The sequence below is a fragment of the Dendrobates tinctorius genome, unplaced genomic scaffold (genome assembly GCF_039654945.1).
Source record: "Dendrobates tinctorius isolate UK_male_01 unplaced genomic scaffold, ASM3965494v1 ptg000059l, whole genome shotgun sequence".
Classification (NCBI taxonomy): Eukaryota; Metazoa; Chordata; class Amphibia; order Anura; family Dendrobatidae; genus Dendrobates; species Dendrobates tinctorius.
In genome coordinates, this window is record NW_027361727.1 from 20,492,269 (window position 1) to 20,509,850 (window position 17,582).

General features: G+C 46.8%; 1 protein-coding gene across 1 annotated transcript; it reads left to right on the forward strand.

Moving 5' to 3' along the window:
• Positions 1-8,126: 8,126 nt before the first annotated feature.
• PHLDA2 (pleckstrin homology like domain family A member 2) lies at positions 8,127-10,201 on the forward strand. The gene is made up of 2 exons (XM_073578542.1): positions 8,127-8,721; positions 9,799-10,201. The coding sequence occupies exon 1, from the start codon at positions 8,298-8,300 to the stop codon at positions 8,679-8,681; it is 384 nt and encodes a 127-aa protein (XP_073434643.1). The 5' UTR covers positions 8,127-8,297; the 3' UTR covers positions 8,682-8,721; positions 9,799-10,201.
• The last annotated feature ends 7,381 nt before the right edge of the window (positions 10,202-17,582 follow it).

Consider the following 17,582-nt stretch of genomic DNA (forward strand, 5'->3'; position numbering starts at 1 on the left):
GCCCCAAAATAACAACAGATCCCCACACCAGACCCCCATAAACTAACTGTGGCCACAAATAAAGACTCAAAACCAGACCTCAAAATAAAAAGCAGACCACCAGAACAAATACAGACTCCAACCCATACCAGGTATTAAAACGGACACCAGACTGGACCCCAAAATAAATACAGATCCCCAAATCCCCTAAACAAAAATTACCCCTTAACCCGAGACAATTGCCAAATCAGACCCTATAAATGAATACAGCCCCAAAGTCAGTCCCCCAAAACAATGTACACCTCAGTCCTCTAAACAAATACTAAACCTAGACTGGATCATCTAAATAAATGGATATTGCAGACCCCCTAAATACAGACGGCACATCAGATTTCTTAAATACAGGTCAATCCCCAAAAATTCAATACAGAACCGAGACCCTCTAAACAGATACAGACTCCAGACCCCAAAATTAAACTAATACAATCCAGACTAGCCCCACCTAAACAAATTCCGATTACACTGGCGATCCCTTAAACAAATACCCTAAGATCAGAGACCTCCAAAACACCTTGATATAGAACAAACCCATAAAATTAATTCAGAACCCAGACCGGACTTTTGCATTTTTTTTGAGAATGAACGAGACACAGAATAAAACTAGGGTGGGGTTCTTTTGTGTGGGAGACATGCAGAAGTGGGTTTCAGAGGTCGGACCCCTCTAGATCATGTATTGGCAAAAGACTTTCCATATTATATAATATTAATATCCCTTTAAATATTGGATCACGTTCAGAACACTTCTATTGTAGCTGAAGCATTGCCCCTCTTCCTCATTCGTTCCAAACTCTGGACGATTCCTCTAGCTGTGTTGCTGTGTTCATCCTGGACCTCCTGGTTCATGAATATTTTAATAACTATATGTAAAGGACAGGGGACACGGAGGAGCGACGTGTCTATTTTCCATTCACAGCACCTTGGATCACTATAACGGCTGCCATCGGTGCACGCCATGTAGTATCTACTGTAGTACTTGTAGTACTTCTCTGATGCTCTGTTTCAGTGGATGATCCTTACCCATTGCAGCTTTTTTCCAGTCTTCCAGCTTTATGGATGTGATAACCGTCCCCGGCCAGATGCACACGTCATTCATGCACAGAGATCTGATAGAGGCAGTGACTCATCTGTATAATGGCCTCCAGATAAGGACGACCAATGACCATGACTGATCAAAGGTAATGGAGGACAATGCACTATCATTTCATTGGAAACCATAACTTATGAGGGAGCAGACAGGTAACTTAATGTCCATGATGGAAGGCTCAAAGCCAATGTCTCCATCTGTGTTGGGTACAATTTGGATTAGAAGCACATGGACGCTCAGGTGAGAGAGACCCACCACCTGTTGGGTGTTTGCCACCAGTCTAGGTCCTCACCCATGCCATGCACTAGACAGGTTCACTGCCGCTCCTCTAACAAGTGCCATAATACATGTCATCCGGGTAAAGGATGTCTCTTTCATCTTTCTCCTTCTACCACCGAAACTGCACAGAGTTGAATATTATTTTTTCTGGAACTTGGTGAAGAACCCTCAAGCAATGTTCAAGTATCAACCTCAGCCATTATGTTTGAGAATGAACCTAATTTATCCCATAAACCCCTTCTAATACTTCCCTTATTATATGGCCATCCATTCATGGGTCTGGACTTCTTGGCACAAGTCTTATGGCCACCCACAGATTTGTACACTCCAAGTAGACATTACTGAGATCTTCCAACCTGATCTAAATCCAAGTAGAAAACAACAAGGTTGGAAAGTAACAGATATCAGGAATTTCAGACTGAAGATGAAATTCTGCTTTGGGTCTGGGCTCCAGATATTATAACCAAGGACTTATTTACCGTAGAAACAAACCCTTGCGGGAAAAAATTGGGAGACCTCAGTGACTTTCGGAGAATTAGGCATAGAAACCTTCTGCAAATTATTGCTTCCAAAAGTCTTTTTTTGTGCACAACACAGAGATATTCCATCATTAGGTGGAATCCCGGTATCTAACTGCATATTTAGGGGGCTTAAAAGGGGAGTAATGGAGGTGTGGAGGACAGGCGGTCCAACACAGAGGGGAAAAGGCTGGGAAAGGTCTGCAGAAATGTTGGCACCAGGTGGGCAAACTGTGCAGATTCAATGGAGCTTCAAGATAAAGATGGTCCATGTTGAAGTCATCACTAACGGTTGGTGGGATGGAGGCTCCATGGGTTGTCATTCCACTCGGTTGTTGTGCCCAAGAAGTGCCCAAAGACCCCTCTGCTACAAAAAAGGGCAATATTTTGGGCTTCATAAGCTGTAGTTTGTCTGTCTTTTGGTGTGGTTGCATTTTTTTAACCATTCAGAGGAGTCACCATAGATGGAAAGTGCACATAACCCTAGGTGTAGGGGCGCACCATAGATGAAGAGGGCACATACCCACCACTTCATGTAGGGACACAATAGATGGAGAGGGAACATGTTCCTTTGGAGTGTGGGTGCCAAACATGTAGAGGGAACATGCTCCCTTGTTGTGGGGGCACCATAGATGGAGAGGACACATACCCCCTTTTTATGCAGGCACCATAGATGAAAAAGGCACATACCCCTTTGGTGTGGCAGCACCATAGATGGAGATGGGACATATCCGCTTGGTGTGGAGAACCATAGATGAGAGGGCACATACCGCCTTGGTGAAGGGGCATCATAGAGGGAGAGGATTCATGCCCCCTTGGTATGGCAACACCAAAGATGAAGAGGGCACATACACCCTTGGTGTGGGGGCACCATATATGGAGAGAGCACATACCCCCATGGTGTGGGGGCAGTATAGATGAGGAGGGAACATGCCCCCTTGGTGTGGGGCTCCATAGATGGAGAGGGCATATACCCCCTTGGTGTGGAGGCACCATAGATGGAGAGGGCACATACACCCTTGGTGTGGGGCACCATAGATGAAGAGGGCACATACCCCCTTGGTGTGGGGGCACCATAGATGGAGAGGGCACATACCCCCTTGGTGTGGGGGTATCATAGATGGAGAGGACACATACCCCCTTGGTGTAGGGCCCCATAGATGGAGAGGGCACATACCCCCTTGGTGTGGGGGTATCATAGATGGAGAGCGCACATACCCCCTTGATGTGGGGACTCCATAGATGAGAGGGGACATACCCCCTTGGTGTGGGGCACCATAGAAGTTGAGGGGACATACCCCCTTGGTGTGGGGCACCATAGATGGAGAGGGCACATACCGCCTTGGTGTGGGGCACCATAGGAGTTGAGGGGACATACCCCCTTGGTGTGGGGCACCATAGATGGAGAGGGCACAAACCCCCTTGGTGTGGGGCACCATAGATGGAGAGGGCACTTAACCCCTTGGTGTGGGGTTCCATAGATGGAGAAGGGGACATACTCCCTTGGTGTGGGGCACCATGGAGAGGGGACATACTCCCTTGGTGTGAGGAACATAGATGGAGAGCGCACATACCCCCTTGGTGTGGGGGCTCCATAAATGGAGAGGGGACATACTCCCTTGGTGTGGGGCACCATAGAAGTTGAGGGGACATACCCCCTTGGTGTGGGGCACCATAGATGGAGAGGGCACATACCGCCTTGGTGTGGGGCACCATAGGAGTTGAGGGGACATACCCCCTTGGTGTGGGGCACCATAGATGGAGAGGGCACTTAACCCCTTGGTGTGGGGTTCCATAGATGGAGAAGGGGACATACTCCCTTGGTGTGGGGCACCATGGAGAGGGGACATACTCCCTTGGTGTGAGGAACATACGAGTAGATGGAGAGGGCACATGCCCCCTTGTTGTGTGGCTCCATAGATGGAGAGGGCACTTAACCCCTTTGTGTTGGGCTCCATAGATGGAGAGGGCACTTAACCCCTTGGTGTGGGGCTCCATGGATGAAGAGGGCACATACCCCCTTCGTGTGGGGCACGATAGATGTTGAGGGTACATACCCGATTGATGTTGCAGCGCCATAGATGGATCTTCTGCCTACATACACCCTCCATCTATGTAAGAACTTTTCTGCCCATTCCCAGCTTGTTCCGCTATTACGATCTCTCAGAATGGGAATTAAAGGGTGTGTGGGAACAATTGGCCTTGAGTCAATTATTTTTTTCTGTAAACGCCCAGAATATTGAGAATGAGCTCTCCTGGGCGTCCTTGCAGCTTCGCCAGATATCAGATTTCATCTGGGAGCGAGTGAGGCGTAGGAGGAACATTTATTTACAGAAGAGAAGGCAAATTCCAGCATTGAGACATGTCCTTACATGTGCACAGCCCCGTGTCCCCTATAGAACCGGCGTCACAAGCCCCCATTGTTTAGCTCTGAGGACGAGTTTATAAGAAATTGACGAAACACCGTAGACATGACATCGGAAGTGTGACATACGCGCGGTCATTACGCACACGTTAATGGATTGTGTGTAAACACCAAAGGGATGTGCGGAGTATTTCTGCTAAACGTGGGCCCGATGTTTATAGTGTATTTATGGGATCCTCGTCAGGACGGCCGCACTTACTGTAAGCTTGCATACTATTCACTGCCGCGTATCCGCCTGAAGAGGCCAACAGAAGGCGAAACGCCAAATCGAGGATACTCCAGTAAATATAAACTTCATCCTCAGAGTTTATGGGGCTTATGGACGTCATAGATGGGCGTCCCTTACCCAAAAAAAAACCCTCTACACCCTAATATGCACAGAGTCTGTCTGCATGAAGGGGAAACCATTCTTCCATAGGGGCCCCTTAATTTGCCAAATTTTTGTCCATAAGGCCGCCCTGTGACCATACTGGACTCATCAGGCTCTGATCACTCGTCCCTTCATCTCTTCTATTTCGGGAAAAGATGGAATAATTGATCTGCTGTATCTGATATTAGAGGGTCCCCACTGATTAGTATGAGGGTTTGTCTGGCTTTTGTTTTTCTAGATCTGTTTGTAACAAAAACCTGAATTTGATTTCCTTGGCCTGTCTATAGCTAGCATCATCTCATGTCCTGTTGTAATTCCTATTTAAATGTTGCCATCTTTTCTCAGTAATTCACTTGTAATCCAGCCTGATGAAGGGGCCTTCTGAGCCCTGAAAGCTTGCAAATATAATTCCTCTGGTTAGCCAATAAAGGTATCACACCTTGAATACTTTTCTCAATCTTTTTTGAGAGACATAAGTATTTACATATGTTTTTCTAGATCCAACGTTTTGCATGCACAACTTTTTTTTTTTTTCCCCCGTGCTAAAAACCAGACCCCATAATAATGAATGGGGGTCCCTGTGCTTCTGCTCGCATCGGATTACTTATTCTGTCTATGGCTGGAACTTACTGACCACACGGAATCCGACTTATCAATCAGCTTCCGAGAAAAGGGTCCCAAGCCCCAATCTATCCTGATAATAAGAATTCAAGTCCCCCAAAAGTGGTGTGAGCCCCCCGCAGTACTAGCCCGTATTGTCATTCTGGGCTCTCGGAAAGCTGGCTGACAATAGCTTACGTTAGGGGTGACATTGTATCACTTTGTGGAGGTCACAGTGTGAAATGTCAGGGACTTATCAGTAATGTATCACAATCCTTTGTATCCACCTCAGTCTGGTTAAGTTCTGCTTGTGTTGGAAGGTGCTACAAGGAGTGTCCTGAGAACAATGGGAGGTGCGTGGGAAACTTCAGTGTCAGTAACGGCTATAGGGGAATGTCACCCAAAAACAAGGCACGCACCGCCGAGCTTCAGAATTCTCTCCAAACACCAAGCGACCTATAAGGCACCAAGGTGACAACTACAGAACCATCATACATGTCTGCACAGACCACTTGTTTACACCTTTAAAGAGGTTTCCTCACGAAATAGCGCCACTTTGATCTGCAGGTTGCAGCTGGTATTGCAGCTGAGCACTAAATCGTTGCATACAAGTCACAACCCAAGGCACTATTAATGGGTTGTATAGCGTCATCCCGGTCCATTGATTTCTATCTGGGACTGGGTGATTGGGGCTGAGCTGCAATACCCATGCATCACCTGATGACATGGGTGGCGCTGTTTCACACCTCGCCATAGGTCAGAGATTCATGGCAACTTTTGCTCACCCCCAAAGTCAGGGCTAAATTGTACAGTAGAGGATGGAGTGGGGTCCCAGGATTATAACATAAAGCTTCTGTCCCCCGGACCCCAATGCAAACCCCATTTATATTTTGCTGTTTGCTGTAATGTGCAGAGGGGCCATTGGGTCTTGTGTCTCCCGTGTACAGGCCATTAGTCCAGAGGGTGACATGGATGCGCACATGTAACCGCCGTCGTGGCGGAGGGGAGATGCAAAGCCTCATGCCCCTCTGATGTTATCAGCCCAGAAGATGAAAGGACCCAACCTGCACTCAGGAGATCACTGATGCCGACAAATGGGAGATGGTAAGAAATGACTAACGGCCGGTACAGTAAATTCCTTATACGCCAGAGCCGGTGATGGGACATGTCTGCAGAAAAAAAACGCAGCGTATGTTCTGCAGCCCACCCGACCGCAAATGCAGAACACAGCTAGGGCCCACTATGAACCTCTTAAGAGTGTATATGTGGCTTCATCAGGGGTAATTGTAAGTGGTGGCAAATTGGGCAATTTCCCACGTTCCCATCGTTTCCTGGGGGGGGGGGGGCTGCAGATATTGGGGATATTGAAGGATAGTGCAAAAACCGCCTTCCGCTAGTTCCAGTAGTGTCATGCGGACACTATAGGGCAGCATTAGGGCTATTTAACAGTTACATTGTGTAGATGTTGCATAGAAGCATAATTTGGCATTTTATGGCGGTATTATTGGATGACACTTTCAAGCTAAAAAAGGTTCAGTGATTCAATATGTTGCTGGAATTCCCCCTTTAAACGCCTGCAGATATCAATCCACCATCTTTGCAACTTAACAAAACAGGGAAAACCTGCTCAGATGTAAAAAACGGTATTTTCCCAGCAGGGGGTCAAGAAATGACATACCGCCACAGCGAGGACGCATGTATCCTCTCCAGATCTGAAGAACCATAAGTGAAAAAATGCACGGAACGTTGTATCTGCTGCAGAAAGGCTTCTCTTGTAGAACCACAAGTATCAGCCTGCTTTGCAACTTTCCCCAACTACCAGCACTTTGACCCTGCATCCTAAACATTCTCCATCTGCAACGGGCTGATATGGGGTGGCCGCAATGGCGTAAGTTGACGCTCGTGGGCCATAAAGCAAAATATTCAACAGGGTCCCCAACTATTAAGGGTCTTTTATGGAATTGGGTCAAAGGGACCTTTTGGCCTCTCCAGGCCCCGATGCGACTGCAACATTTGCACCCACCGTAGTTATGTAGGATCCATGTTTGAGGGTGATGGGTCCCAGGCAGTGGTGTAACTTGAAGCTTGTGGGCCCTAATGCAAAATTTCCAACAGGGCCCCCTTTTAGGCCTCCACCTAAAATCCCTACACCCATTATATTTACGCCCCTGGAGCAAGGGTGCCCCCAAAATGCTACTCTGCGATGGCTATGGGTCAAGGAAGTGAACTGAATCTTTACCCCCTGCGAATATTGTCTTGCCATCTATTGAGCACTACAAGTCTCAGCATGCCTTGCTGTTCCAGCTCTTGTAGGACAAAAGCATCCTCTGTCTCCCTTTAGCCATGACTGCAGGGTCAGACCATGCAGGGCTTATTTCTACTCTAAAACCTTGGGAGATACGTCGTTCTGCATGGAAACTGCATGCACAAAACGCCTTGAGATTTTGCAATGAAGACTATTTGATAAATGTTTTTTGAATTTTTTTTTGATACATTGGATCAACAAAATAAAGTTGCAGCAAAAGTGCACATCCCCCCCCCCCAAAAAAAAAAAAAAAAGCGATGGCGATGTATTTGGTAGCAATAGTTGCGACGTTGGTTCGGTGGTTATGTGCGCAGCCATGTGATATGATAGGAGCTGCAGTTATGAATGAAGCCAGGGTTAGCAGCAGTGGGTGTGCCAGTGGCTTGCGTTCAATCCCAGACATAGGAGCAGACCAGTGACTAAGCTCTGGGCGGAACTGCATTCCAAAGCCCGTCACTGGGAAGGATGGGAGGGAGTGGTGAGCAGTGACATAAATTCTTACATAGCTCACTATTCTTCTCATTCACAGTCCCAGCCACAGCCAAAGGCACAACCTCCAGATCCTGAGCCTAGAACTATCTCCACTGGCCAAAACGACCACCTTGGCCAACGTCAAGTTGAACCCAGTAGGACTTGTGCCCACATTGCCTTCCACTAGCCTTCCTACCCACCAAAGAATGAAAATGCAGGTCAACCCAGAGGTGATCATGGAAGGAGAACTGGAAAAAAGAAGCGACAATCTCCTACAGTTCTGGAGAAAGAAGCAATGTGTCTTGACCAAAGATAGCCTCAATATATTTGCTGATGGCCAGAAGAAGACCAAGTGCAAGGAACTCAAGTTCCAGTCCATCAAGAAGTTGGATTGTGTTGAACGGACAGGAAAATACATCTACTTCACCATTGTCACCACCGACAATAAGGAGATCGATTTCCGTTGCCCCGAGGAAAGCTGTTGGAACGCGGCTATCACCATGGCTTTGATTGACTTCCAGAACAAGAAGGCCATCCAACATTTTAGGTCTCGTCAGAACAGCGAGAGAAGGGTGGCCCCGTGTGTGTGATCCAGAGACTGGATTCATGCAACAGAACCCCACCTTACAGGTGAGAACAGAAACTCGATAAGATCTTAGTCAAGAGAAGGCGGCCATACATGCCGCCACTTGTCCTTTCACAAGAATGCCACAAGCATGGGCTTTCCAGCTACCAGCTGGCATTGAGACGCAAACAGTTTTGGTGCTTATATATCCAATTATATATGGATTTTTTTTTATAATTTGGTGAATCTTTTTGTAAATCTGCCAGCACGGAAGATGTCCGCGTCTTTCCAAAATGGCAAAATAGTATCTTAATTACAAGATAGTTAGAAAAATGTGATTAATTAAAAATAGAAAAATGCTAAATCACTATAGATTGTAGTCGTATATATTGTGGCGGGGAACGTTTTCTAAAACTAATAGTAAAACTTTGACCTAAGAACGTACGTTCATAACGTTGGGCGATTCTTAGGAACGAGGTCGGCGAAATATGAGGAGTAACAGGAAGGAGCTCCGGCTCTGCTGCCATGTGGCTGCGACAGGAAGAGACTCTTGTAGACCTTTGTAGCATTGATTTTTTTTTTTTGCCCATGTTCTATACCATTTTGGGTGTTTTGTTTTTTGTTTTAATATTCTAGAACATATAAAAATATGAAAATTTTTTTTTTTTTTATTTCAAATTCAGGTTCTCTAAGCTTTGCAGGTGCTGATTTATATAATATAAATAATAATATTAAATAATAAAATAATATTTAGTCTCCAATTTCTCGTTTCTAAAAGTTACAATGGCTTTAATAAAATCCCCCCCAAAAAATCTGATGATTTTCTATAAAAAATATATTTTTTAAACTTTTTTTTTTTTTTTTTTGCAAAAATAATCCAAAACGTCTTTATTATTCATTAACTAGCGATGCGCCCCAAAATTAACGTGAAATAATAAAAAAAAAATAATGGCAGCATTTTGAGTTCTTATATTTCGATTTTATAATATTCTCCTATTTACAATCACCAATTAAAGGGACAACCCGTACATATGTTGTGTAATGATAGGAGCCAGTATATGTCCTGTCTATATGGGATTGCACTCGTATGACCCCATAGGGATGATATTAATTTTTTTTTTTGCCCCTTTTGTTCCTTGCAGCGCCCATGAATTATGGACCAAATAAGAAAAGCAGAGGCTAAAAGCGCCGGCTCTGAAGACGAGGAAGTCACTTCCTTTTGCGAGGACAAAGCAAGTTAAACAAGATTTGTTTGAGCATTGATCGTTGGAGCCTAACCCGAGGAGCTGACGATTGAGCAACCATGATGATGATGATGATGGAAGATCATTAGTGTTATTTATTTATCCATGGGAAAAGCCTTATATAATGTCAGACCGGGCTGAGACGGATAATTTATTTGATTTTCTCATCTTGTATATGTATCTATTTATTTCCGCAGCTTTCCTTCTTTTAATATAAATATATATATATATATTGTTTCATTTCAAGGAACGAATGGAATTTGAGATGTTAACTTATTAAAAAAAAGTTTTTTATACTTAATGCTTTTGTTTAATATTTTACATCAAAAAGAGAAAGGGGTTCAATAACAAGAATAAAACGCACCCCTTATTATGGGCTGGGAATGGAACTACAACTCCCAGCTTCCAGCTTCCATGAAATGATGGGAGTTGTAGTTACATTCTATAAGTACAGGTTGGAGTCCATTATGTTTGCGTTTCACGCTACGTTCCCACGATGAGTTTTTTTACGCTTCGTAAAATCTGCAACCTCAAAAACTCATTGGTACCATTTAGTCATGGATTTAGAAAAGTATGTGCCCCCCTCTAACCACTCATATATGTCCGAAACCTCCAGATAAGTTTCTCTCCATGGATGTGACTAAGACCTTATAACGCTCCGGCGCTATTATAACATGACGACTTTCCCGTATCCTCCCAAAGTTTGACCTTTTGATTTTTTTTTTTCCTCTCTCTCTTTGAAGTAGAAGTTCCTCCTGAACTTTGGAGCCAGAATTCATTATTTGTACAAGTTTCCTTTGAGATTTTTCACCATCTCATCTCCTGCCAGAGCAGGGGGCCAATGGGCCCTATCAGGAAAACATATGGTTAATCCCGTATAGAACTTGCTCCTATGGGTTAAAACTAAATGGGTGGTCCAGGTTTAGGAAATCCCAGAACAGCGCCACCCTGACCTTCAGGTTATGTCTTGTATTAAAGTTAATAGAGGAGATGCAATACCGCACACAACCTTCAGGCGGGGGTGGCGCTGTTTCTGGAAGAAGGAAGCTATGTTTTTCGAATATGTCACCAATTTCTTTCTTTTTTTTTTCCAAAAGAACAAAGTGATCAGGGTTATTATGCCCAGTGTATGTGGGGGGTAATTATTATATTGGTGGAGCTGAGATAGCGAGCAGTGAAGGGGATCATGCCTGTGTCACGTGAGGAGGAGGCATCAGGCGTGTATATACCAGGGAGCGACGTCACCGTCCAAAGTTCATCAAGAAGGGAAATTCCTTGATTGCATTCCACAAAGGCCCGAGGCGATAACGAATCACTTAATCATGCGCCATAAAAGAGACGGCAAACACTATATTATACCGCTGTCATAAATCCATATATTTCTGTCATTTAAAGGGGAACACACACACAGGTGTTGCGCCTCCAGTCCCAACATGACCTGCTTAAAGGTCCCCTGATAATAGGTTGATCACAGGTTGCCCTCATACTGGAGCAATCTGCAGATAAATCTGTTCAAATTTCCTGCAGCACTCCCGCAGGAGAAAAAAGGTATTACATAGCCCTCACTGAATTTCCCTATAATGTACTGATTATACTTTCCTTGAGGAGGGTCCTGAAAAAAAGAGATCTCCCCCATCTAGTAACCCAGAATTCCACCTTAGTATTGGAATATAAGCCACTTACTGAAAGAGAGTGAGGTTCCTTATTACTTACAATACTAGATGTTAGGAGCAGACATGCTGGTGGGTCGCCCTCCCAGGGCTGTGGGGTACTCGGTACCGGGCCGGTGTCAGGGGGATGTGTCACAGCAGCAGTGACCCGGTCCGTGGCCCTGGGCGCCCAAATCAATGGTGGTTTTTAATATAGTTTAGGTGAATAGTTCGTGACACCACCTGTGGTGCTCGGCAAGGAAGGTGCCAAGCCGACGCTGCATGCAGATTCGCTGGGACTGATGGTGTAGTTCCCCACAGGTGGAGCTGTAGTCCCAGGGCAGTGTAGGTGCAATGGATCTGGAGAAGTGCAGGATTGTGTGGATGCTGGTACCCAGATGTAGCGGTGCTGAAGGTGTTAGCGACGAAGGAATGGAGGACACCAGAGCTTGCAGTTTCAAAGTTTTACTCACAGTTCGTGGTGCACACTGGTTCCTGCCTCCGTGCCGTGTCCTCCGGGGTAACGACTCAATCAACCTCCCGGGCAAGTCAGGGCTCTCCTCTCCAACATGTACCTTTCCTGAACAACTCCTCCAATGCGCCTTGTGGTGTGAAGCACTCCAGTACTTAGTAACCCTGGAATGCCTCCTAACTAGATGTTCCTAGTACTTTACTTGCACGGCAGACAGCTGTAGCCTGCTTCGGGGACGCCTCACTCCCGGCTCTCTATCTGTATCGCTGTTGTGCCTCAAGTCTTGGATGGGAGTAATGCATTTACAGCCAACTACTCCACCGGTGTCTTCTGCAGAACCATAAGTGTCCATACAACCTCGGAGACCGGGCCCCGGCCTTGTGCTGAGAACCTATAGGCAGGGTTCTTCTTCCAACCCACTCCTCCTCTCTGTTCTCTACTCCTTCGTTCCGTACTTGTCTTTCCTTCTGATGGATGCTTAGGTTACTGTTCTACGTCTTTCCACCTTTCTTACTTTCCCGTGCCAGCTGGCTCAGGTCACTAAGGCAGCTGCAACACTCCTTCCTCCATCCCTTCTTCCAGGGATCCCCATTCCTCACTGAGTGGCTTCCTACTCCGCCGACCTTCTGTCAGACTGAAACCCTCTGGGCCTCACCCCAGACTGGCCCTGTAATTCTAAACCTTCCCGACCTTTTATATGGGTCTAAACTCCACCCACCTCCCAGCACATCCAGTGTTCTATGCAGGGAACCACCAGAGGTGCTCCTAATATATGGGAGAAGAGAGGACCTCAGTGTGATGTGCAGAACTACCCTTTTGTGTGGGTTGCGGGTGTTGGAGTGTGGAAAGGAGCTCCCAACTTACCAGGATGGTGGGGCACCGCACCTTAGGAGAAGGTGCAGTACTTCTGTGGCGACTGAGCCTCAGGGGCGCCACATACCCCCCCATTAAGCACAGCACATCCACGGGCTGCAAGGTAAACAAAGTAGACAGCAAAGAAACATACAAAATTTTGCAATGCATAACAAACTTTTCTTATACTAAGCTTCCTAGTATAGGAGGTACTCATCTTGAACGTTACCAACAATTCTATCTAAAATTCTAAGTAAACAGTGCAATTCTTTCCTAATTCAAAAGTGCTATATTCTGTAACACATTTTCCCTATTATTCTTCTCTTTCTTTCTCCTGACGCAAGATGCTGACCGCAAATACCGGGTCCGTCACCTGTCACCTGTCACCTGTCACTTTCAATTCTTTATTCAAATTGCTCATCTCTATATCAGACATTCCTAATTCTTCTATAAAAGCTATTTCTCAATTACTAATACTTCTTATAAAACACATTATCAAATACTTTTCAATAAAACAGTGCAAAGATTCTTGTAAGTGCTGGACACCGCTCCCAGCCGGGATTTCTTGCAGTGTCCTTTGAGGTAGACATCATTCTTCGAAAAGTGTCCATGCAGAACATCATCTTCGCAAAGTGTCTATATGTAAAACCAATAGAGAGCACCTAAAGAGGTGCAAACTATTTACAAGAAAGTTTTGGATCATACAGCATCCATGATCTCCTCAGTTCCAATCAGAAAACAACGCTGCCAATCAAAAACTAGGCAACAAAAGTGCTACCAGAAAAACAAAAACATGATGAACAAAAAGGCACAACTGGTGCAAAACAAACCCTCCTGGGTAACGAGACTTTTGAGGAAATTTTCTAATTGTGGTCCCCTCCTGGGGTTCTGGGAGCCGAACTGGAACTGCTACCAGAGGAAAGGTATTCATTGGCAATCTTCACGTATTGTTCCTCCCAAGGGGTCAACTTGGAGAACTTTGACTTAGGCTTCTGGGCTAGCGCTGATGTAGGGGCAGCTGGTTGTTTCTGCCTGCGGGCTTGGATGAGATCCTCCGGGACTCGCCTAATATTCATGGCATACCAGTCTCTCAGTCCTTCATGCCTGGTGAAGGTCACGTGCTCTCCTGGGCTCAGGTTCCTTGCTGGGTGCCTCTTCCTCAAGCGTGGTTCCACATCCCACCGGTTGAAGAATAGATCGGAGATTCGGCTAGGGCCATGGAGGAAGCTAAACCCCCTCTCATGGTTTACGCTCAGGACATGGCCCCAACTTGTGGCATCAGACGTACCTGGGGCCTCCTGGCGGTGTGGGCCCTGCTCCGGTGCAGGCGTAGTGATGTTGGGTGCAGCCCGGTGGGATACCGGGGACGGCGGTGGAGCCAACAGCGGCTCCGGGTCCGCAGGGGCCTCTGGTGGGACCTGCGCAGTCGAGTCAGGTCCAGGTGAGAGCACGGCCTCAGCTCCCGGGGTCTCCGGTGACTCTTCCGGTGGCGTAATGGCAGCGGCAGGCTCCACAGAGTCTGCCGGGATAGAGTCCGGTGCAGCAGCAGCGGGTACCGGTGTAGCAGGTACCGCAGATGTAGGCCCCTCCCGGGTGCGCTGCCAGTTCAGTGTCCACAGCGCCTCCTGCCTGAGTCGCAGGCGGCATGTCAGCTGGATAATCTCGTCCTCCAGCCACTGGCGGTTCATCCCAGAAGTCGGGTTGGAGCCCTAAGCCATGGCTCCAGGGAGATCCGTTTCCCCGCGCTCCGCAGGCATCCTTCCCTCTCTCTCCAAAATAGCGTTCTCGCTTCCTGCCTCGGCCCCTTTCCCGCCACTGGCTTCTTCTGCCCCTCCTTCCGGGGGCGGCGTCTTCTTCCAGCGCCTCCATACCAAGCCAGTATATGAACCCCTCGGGGGGTGGGCCATGTAGCTGTCACATAGTAACTCAGGTAGGGGAGGCCCAAGACTCTTCGCTGTCTTTTCCTAAGACCTCCCATCTCTTCACACCCTTCTCCGCGCCAGCGGCCATTTCTAATGTCCATTTTACAGTCGATCAAATTAGGTCTTCTGCACATTCTCAAAAGTGTAAAGTCCAATAAATCTCAGGCACACAGAACCCGATGGTATCGGGTCTCGTCATCCTGTTCGTGACGCCAAGTTGGGTCACCCTCCCAGGGCTGTGGGGTACTCGGTACCGGGCCAGTGTCAGGGGGATGTGTCACAGCAGCAGTGACCCGGTCCGTGACCCTGGGCGCCCAAATCAATGGTGGTTTTTAATAAAGTTTAGGTGAATAGTTCGTGACGCCACCTGTGGTGCTCGGCAAGGGAGGTGCCAAGCCGACGCTGCATGCAGATCCGCTGGGACTGATGGTGTAGTGCAGCAAGGATGGTATAGCTCCCCACAGGTGGAGCTGTAGTCCCAGGGCAGTGTAGGTGCAATGGATCTGGAGAAGTGCAGGATTGTGTGGATGCTGGTACCCAGATGTAGCGGTGCTGAAGGTGTTAGCGACGAAGGAATGGAGGACACCAGAGCTTGCAGTTTCAAAGTTTTACTCACAGTTCGTGGTGCACACTGGTTCCTGCCTCCGTGCCGTGTCCTCCGGGGTAAAGACTCAATCAACCTCCCGGGCAAGTCAGGGCTCTCCTCTCCAACATGTACCTTTCCTGAACGACTCCTCCAATGCGTCTTGTGGTGTGAAGCACTCCAGTACTTAGTAACCCTGGAATGCCTCCTAACTAGATGCTCCTAGTACTTTACTTGCACGGCAGACAGCTGTAGCCTGCTTCGGGGACGCCTCACTCCCGGCTCTCTATCTGTATCGCTGTTGTGTCTCAAGTCTTGGATGGGAGTAATGCATTTACAGCCAACTACTCCACCGGTGTCTTCTGCAGAACCATAAGTGTCCATACAACCTCGGGGACCGGGCCCCGGCGTTGCGCTGAGAACCTATAGGCAGGGTTCTTCTTCCAACCCACTCCTCCTCTCTGTTCTCTACTCCTTCGTTCCGTACTTGTCTTTCCTTCTGATGGATGCTTAGGTTACAGTTCTATGTCTTTCCACCTTTCTTACTTTCCCGTGCCAGCTGGCTCAGGTCACTGAGGCAGCTGCAGCACTCCTTCTTCCAGGGATCCCCATTCCTCACTGAGTGGCTTCCTACTCCGCCGACCTTCTGTCAGACTGAAACCCTCTGGGCCTCACCCCAGATTGGCCCTGTAATTCTAAACCTTCCCAACCTTTTATATGGGTCTAAACTCCACCCACCTCCCAGCACATCCAGTGTTCTATGCAGGGAACCACCAGAGGTGTTCCTAATATATAGGAGAAGAAAGGACCTCAGTGTGATGTGGGTTGCGGGTGTTGGAGTGTGGAAAGGAGCTCCCAACTTACCAGGATGGTGGGGCACCGCACCTTAGGAGAAGGTGCAGTACCTCTGTGGCGACCGAGCCTCAGGGGCGCCACACTGGCACTTATAGTGCTACCAAATCTACGTTTCTCCCTTTTTGCCGTACATATCCAGTGCAGATGGAGCAGAATATGGCCGATCATCAGTAAATAACCGGCGTCATCCGATGTAACCTATGACTGGTGTAATCACAAGCCGATCAAGACGGTGCGTCACGCGCTGCAATAAGCTCTGCTTCATCTGCGGCCTCACAGATTCGCGTGCAATATAAGAATAATAATCTTTATTTTTATATAGCACTAACATATTCCGCAGCGCTTTACAGACATTATCAACACTGTCCCCATTAGGGCTCACAATCTAAATTCCCTATCCGTATGTCTTTGGAATGTGGGAGGAAACCGGAGTACCCGGAGGAAACCCACACAATCACAGGGAGAACATACACACTCCTTGCAGATGTTGTCCTTGGTGGGATTTGAACCCAGGACTCCAGCGCTGCAAGGCTGCAGTGGTAACCACTGATGAGGAAACAAAATAAAACCCTAAATAATTATCTGTGATTCTTCGGTCACGTCCTATAAAGTAATTACATGAATATGACTTACCGCATGCAATCAGTGATTTCCCAGTGGCCTAATGTCAGTGACTGTTCACACCTTGCTTCCCAGAGCCCCGTGTTCATTATTTTACTTTCCTGATCGTTCTGTGACTCTTATTACATTGTTCATCCTGGGCCTCCTGTTTCATGATCGGAATCCCATCATTAAAAAAAAAAAAAACAACTGCCACATAAGGGAGAGAGCTGACCATGCAGGACAGAGAAATTACATGCAGTCTGTGCAGATACTTTTTCAGGAAATGGTTCAGTCTCTTAAAGGGAATGTCCACTTTTTACTAAGACTTTGTTATTAGGTCTAATATTTTGCTCTGATTTATTTCTTAATCCGTATTTACAGCGATTGAAGCTCTGTTTTTGGAATACAAAGAACAAGGTTTTAAAATATAGTATTAAATCACCTCTTGGGGGGGCGCTAAAGCGTCTGATGCATAAGTCAATATTAGAACTGTAAGCAGCTCCCCCTAGTGGTGGATCCAGGAGGGCTGAATTCTATCAAGTGACTCTGTTTTTTTTGCAAAGGTTTAGGGGCTCTATAATAAAAAATGGAGGTGAAAAAGCTATAAAAAATGTATTAGGAAATTAATTTGCACAAGTTTTTTTTTGTAAATTTGACATTGAGCAGTTCATACATATCACTGACGATCCTATTGCAAAAGTATAAATGCTGGGTTTTTTTTTCCAGCAGCACCCCTACAGGATAAA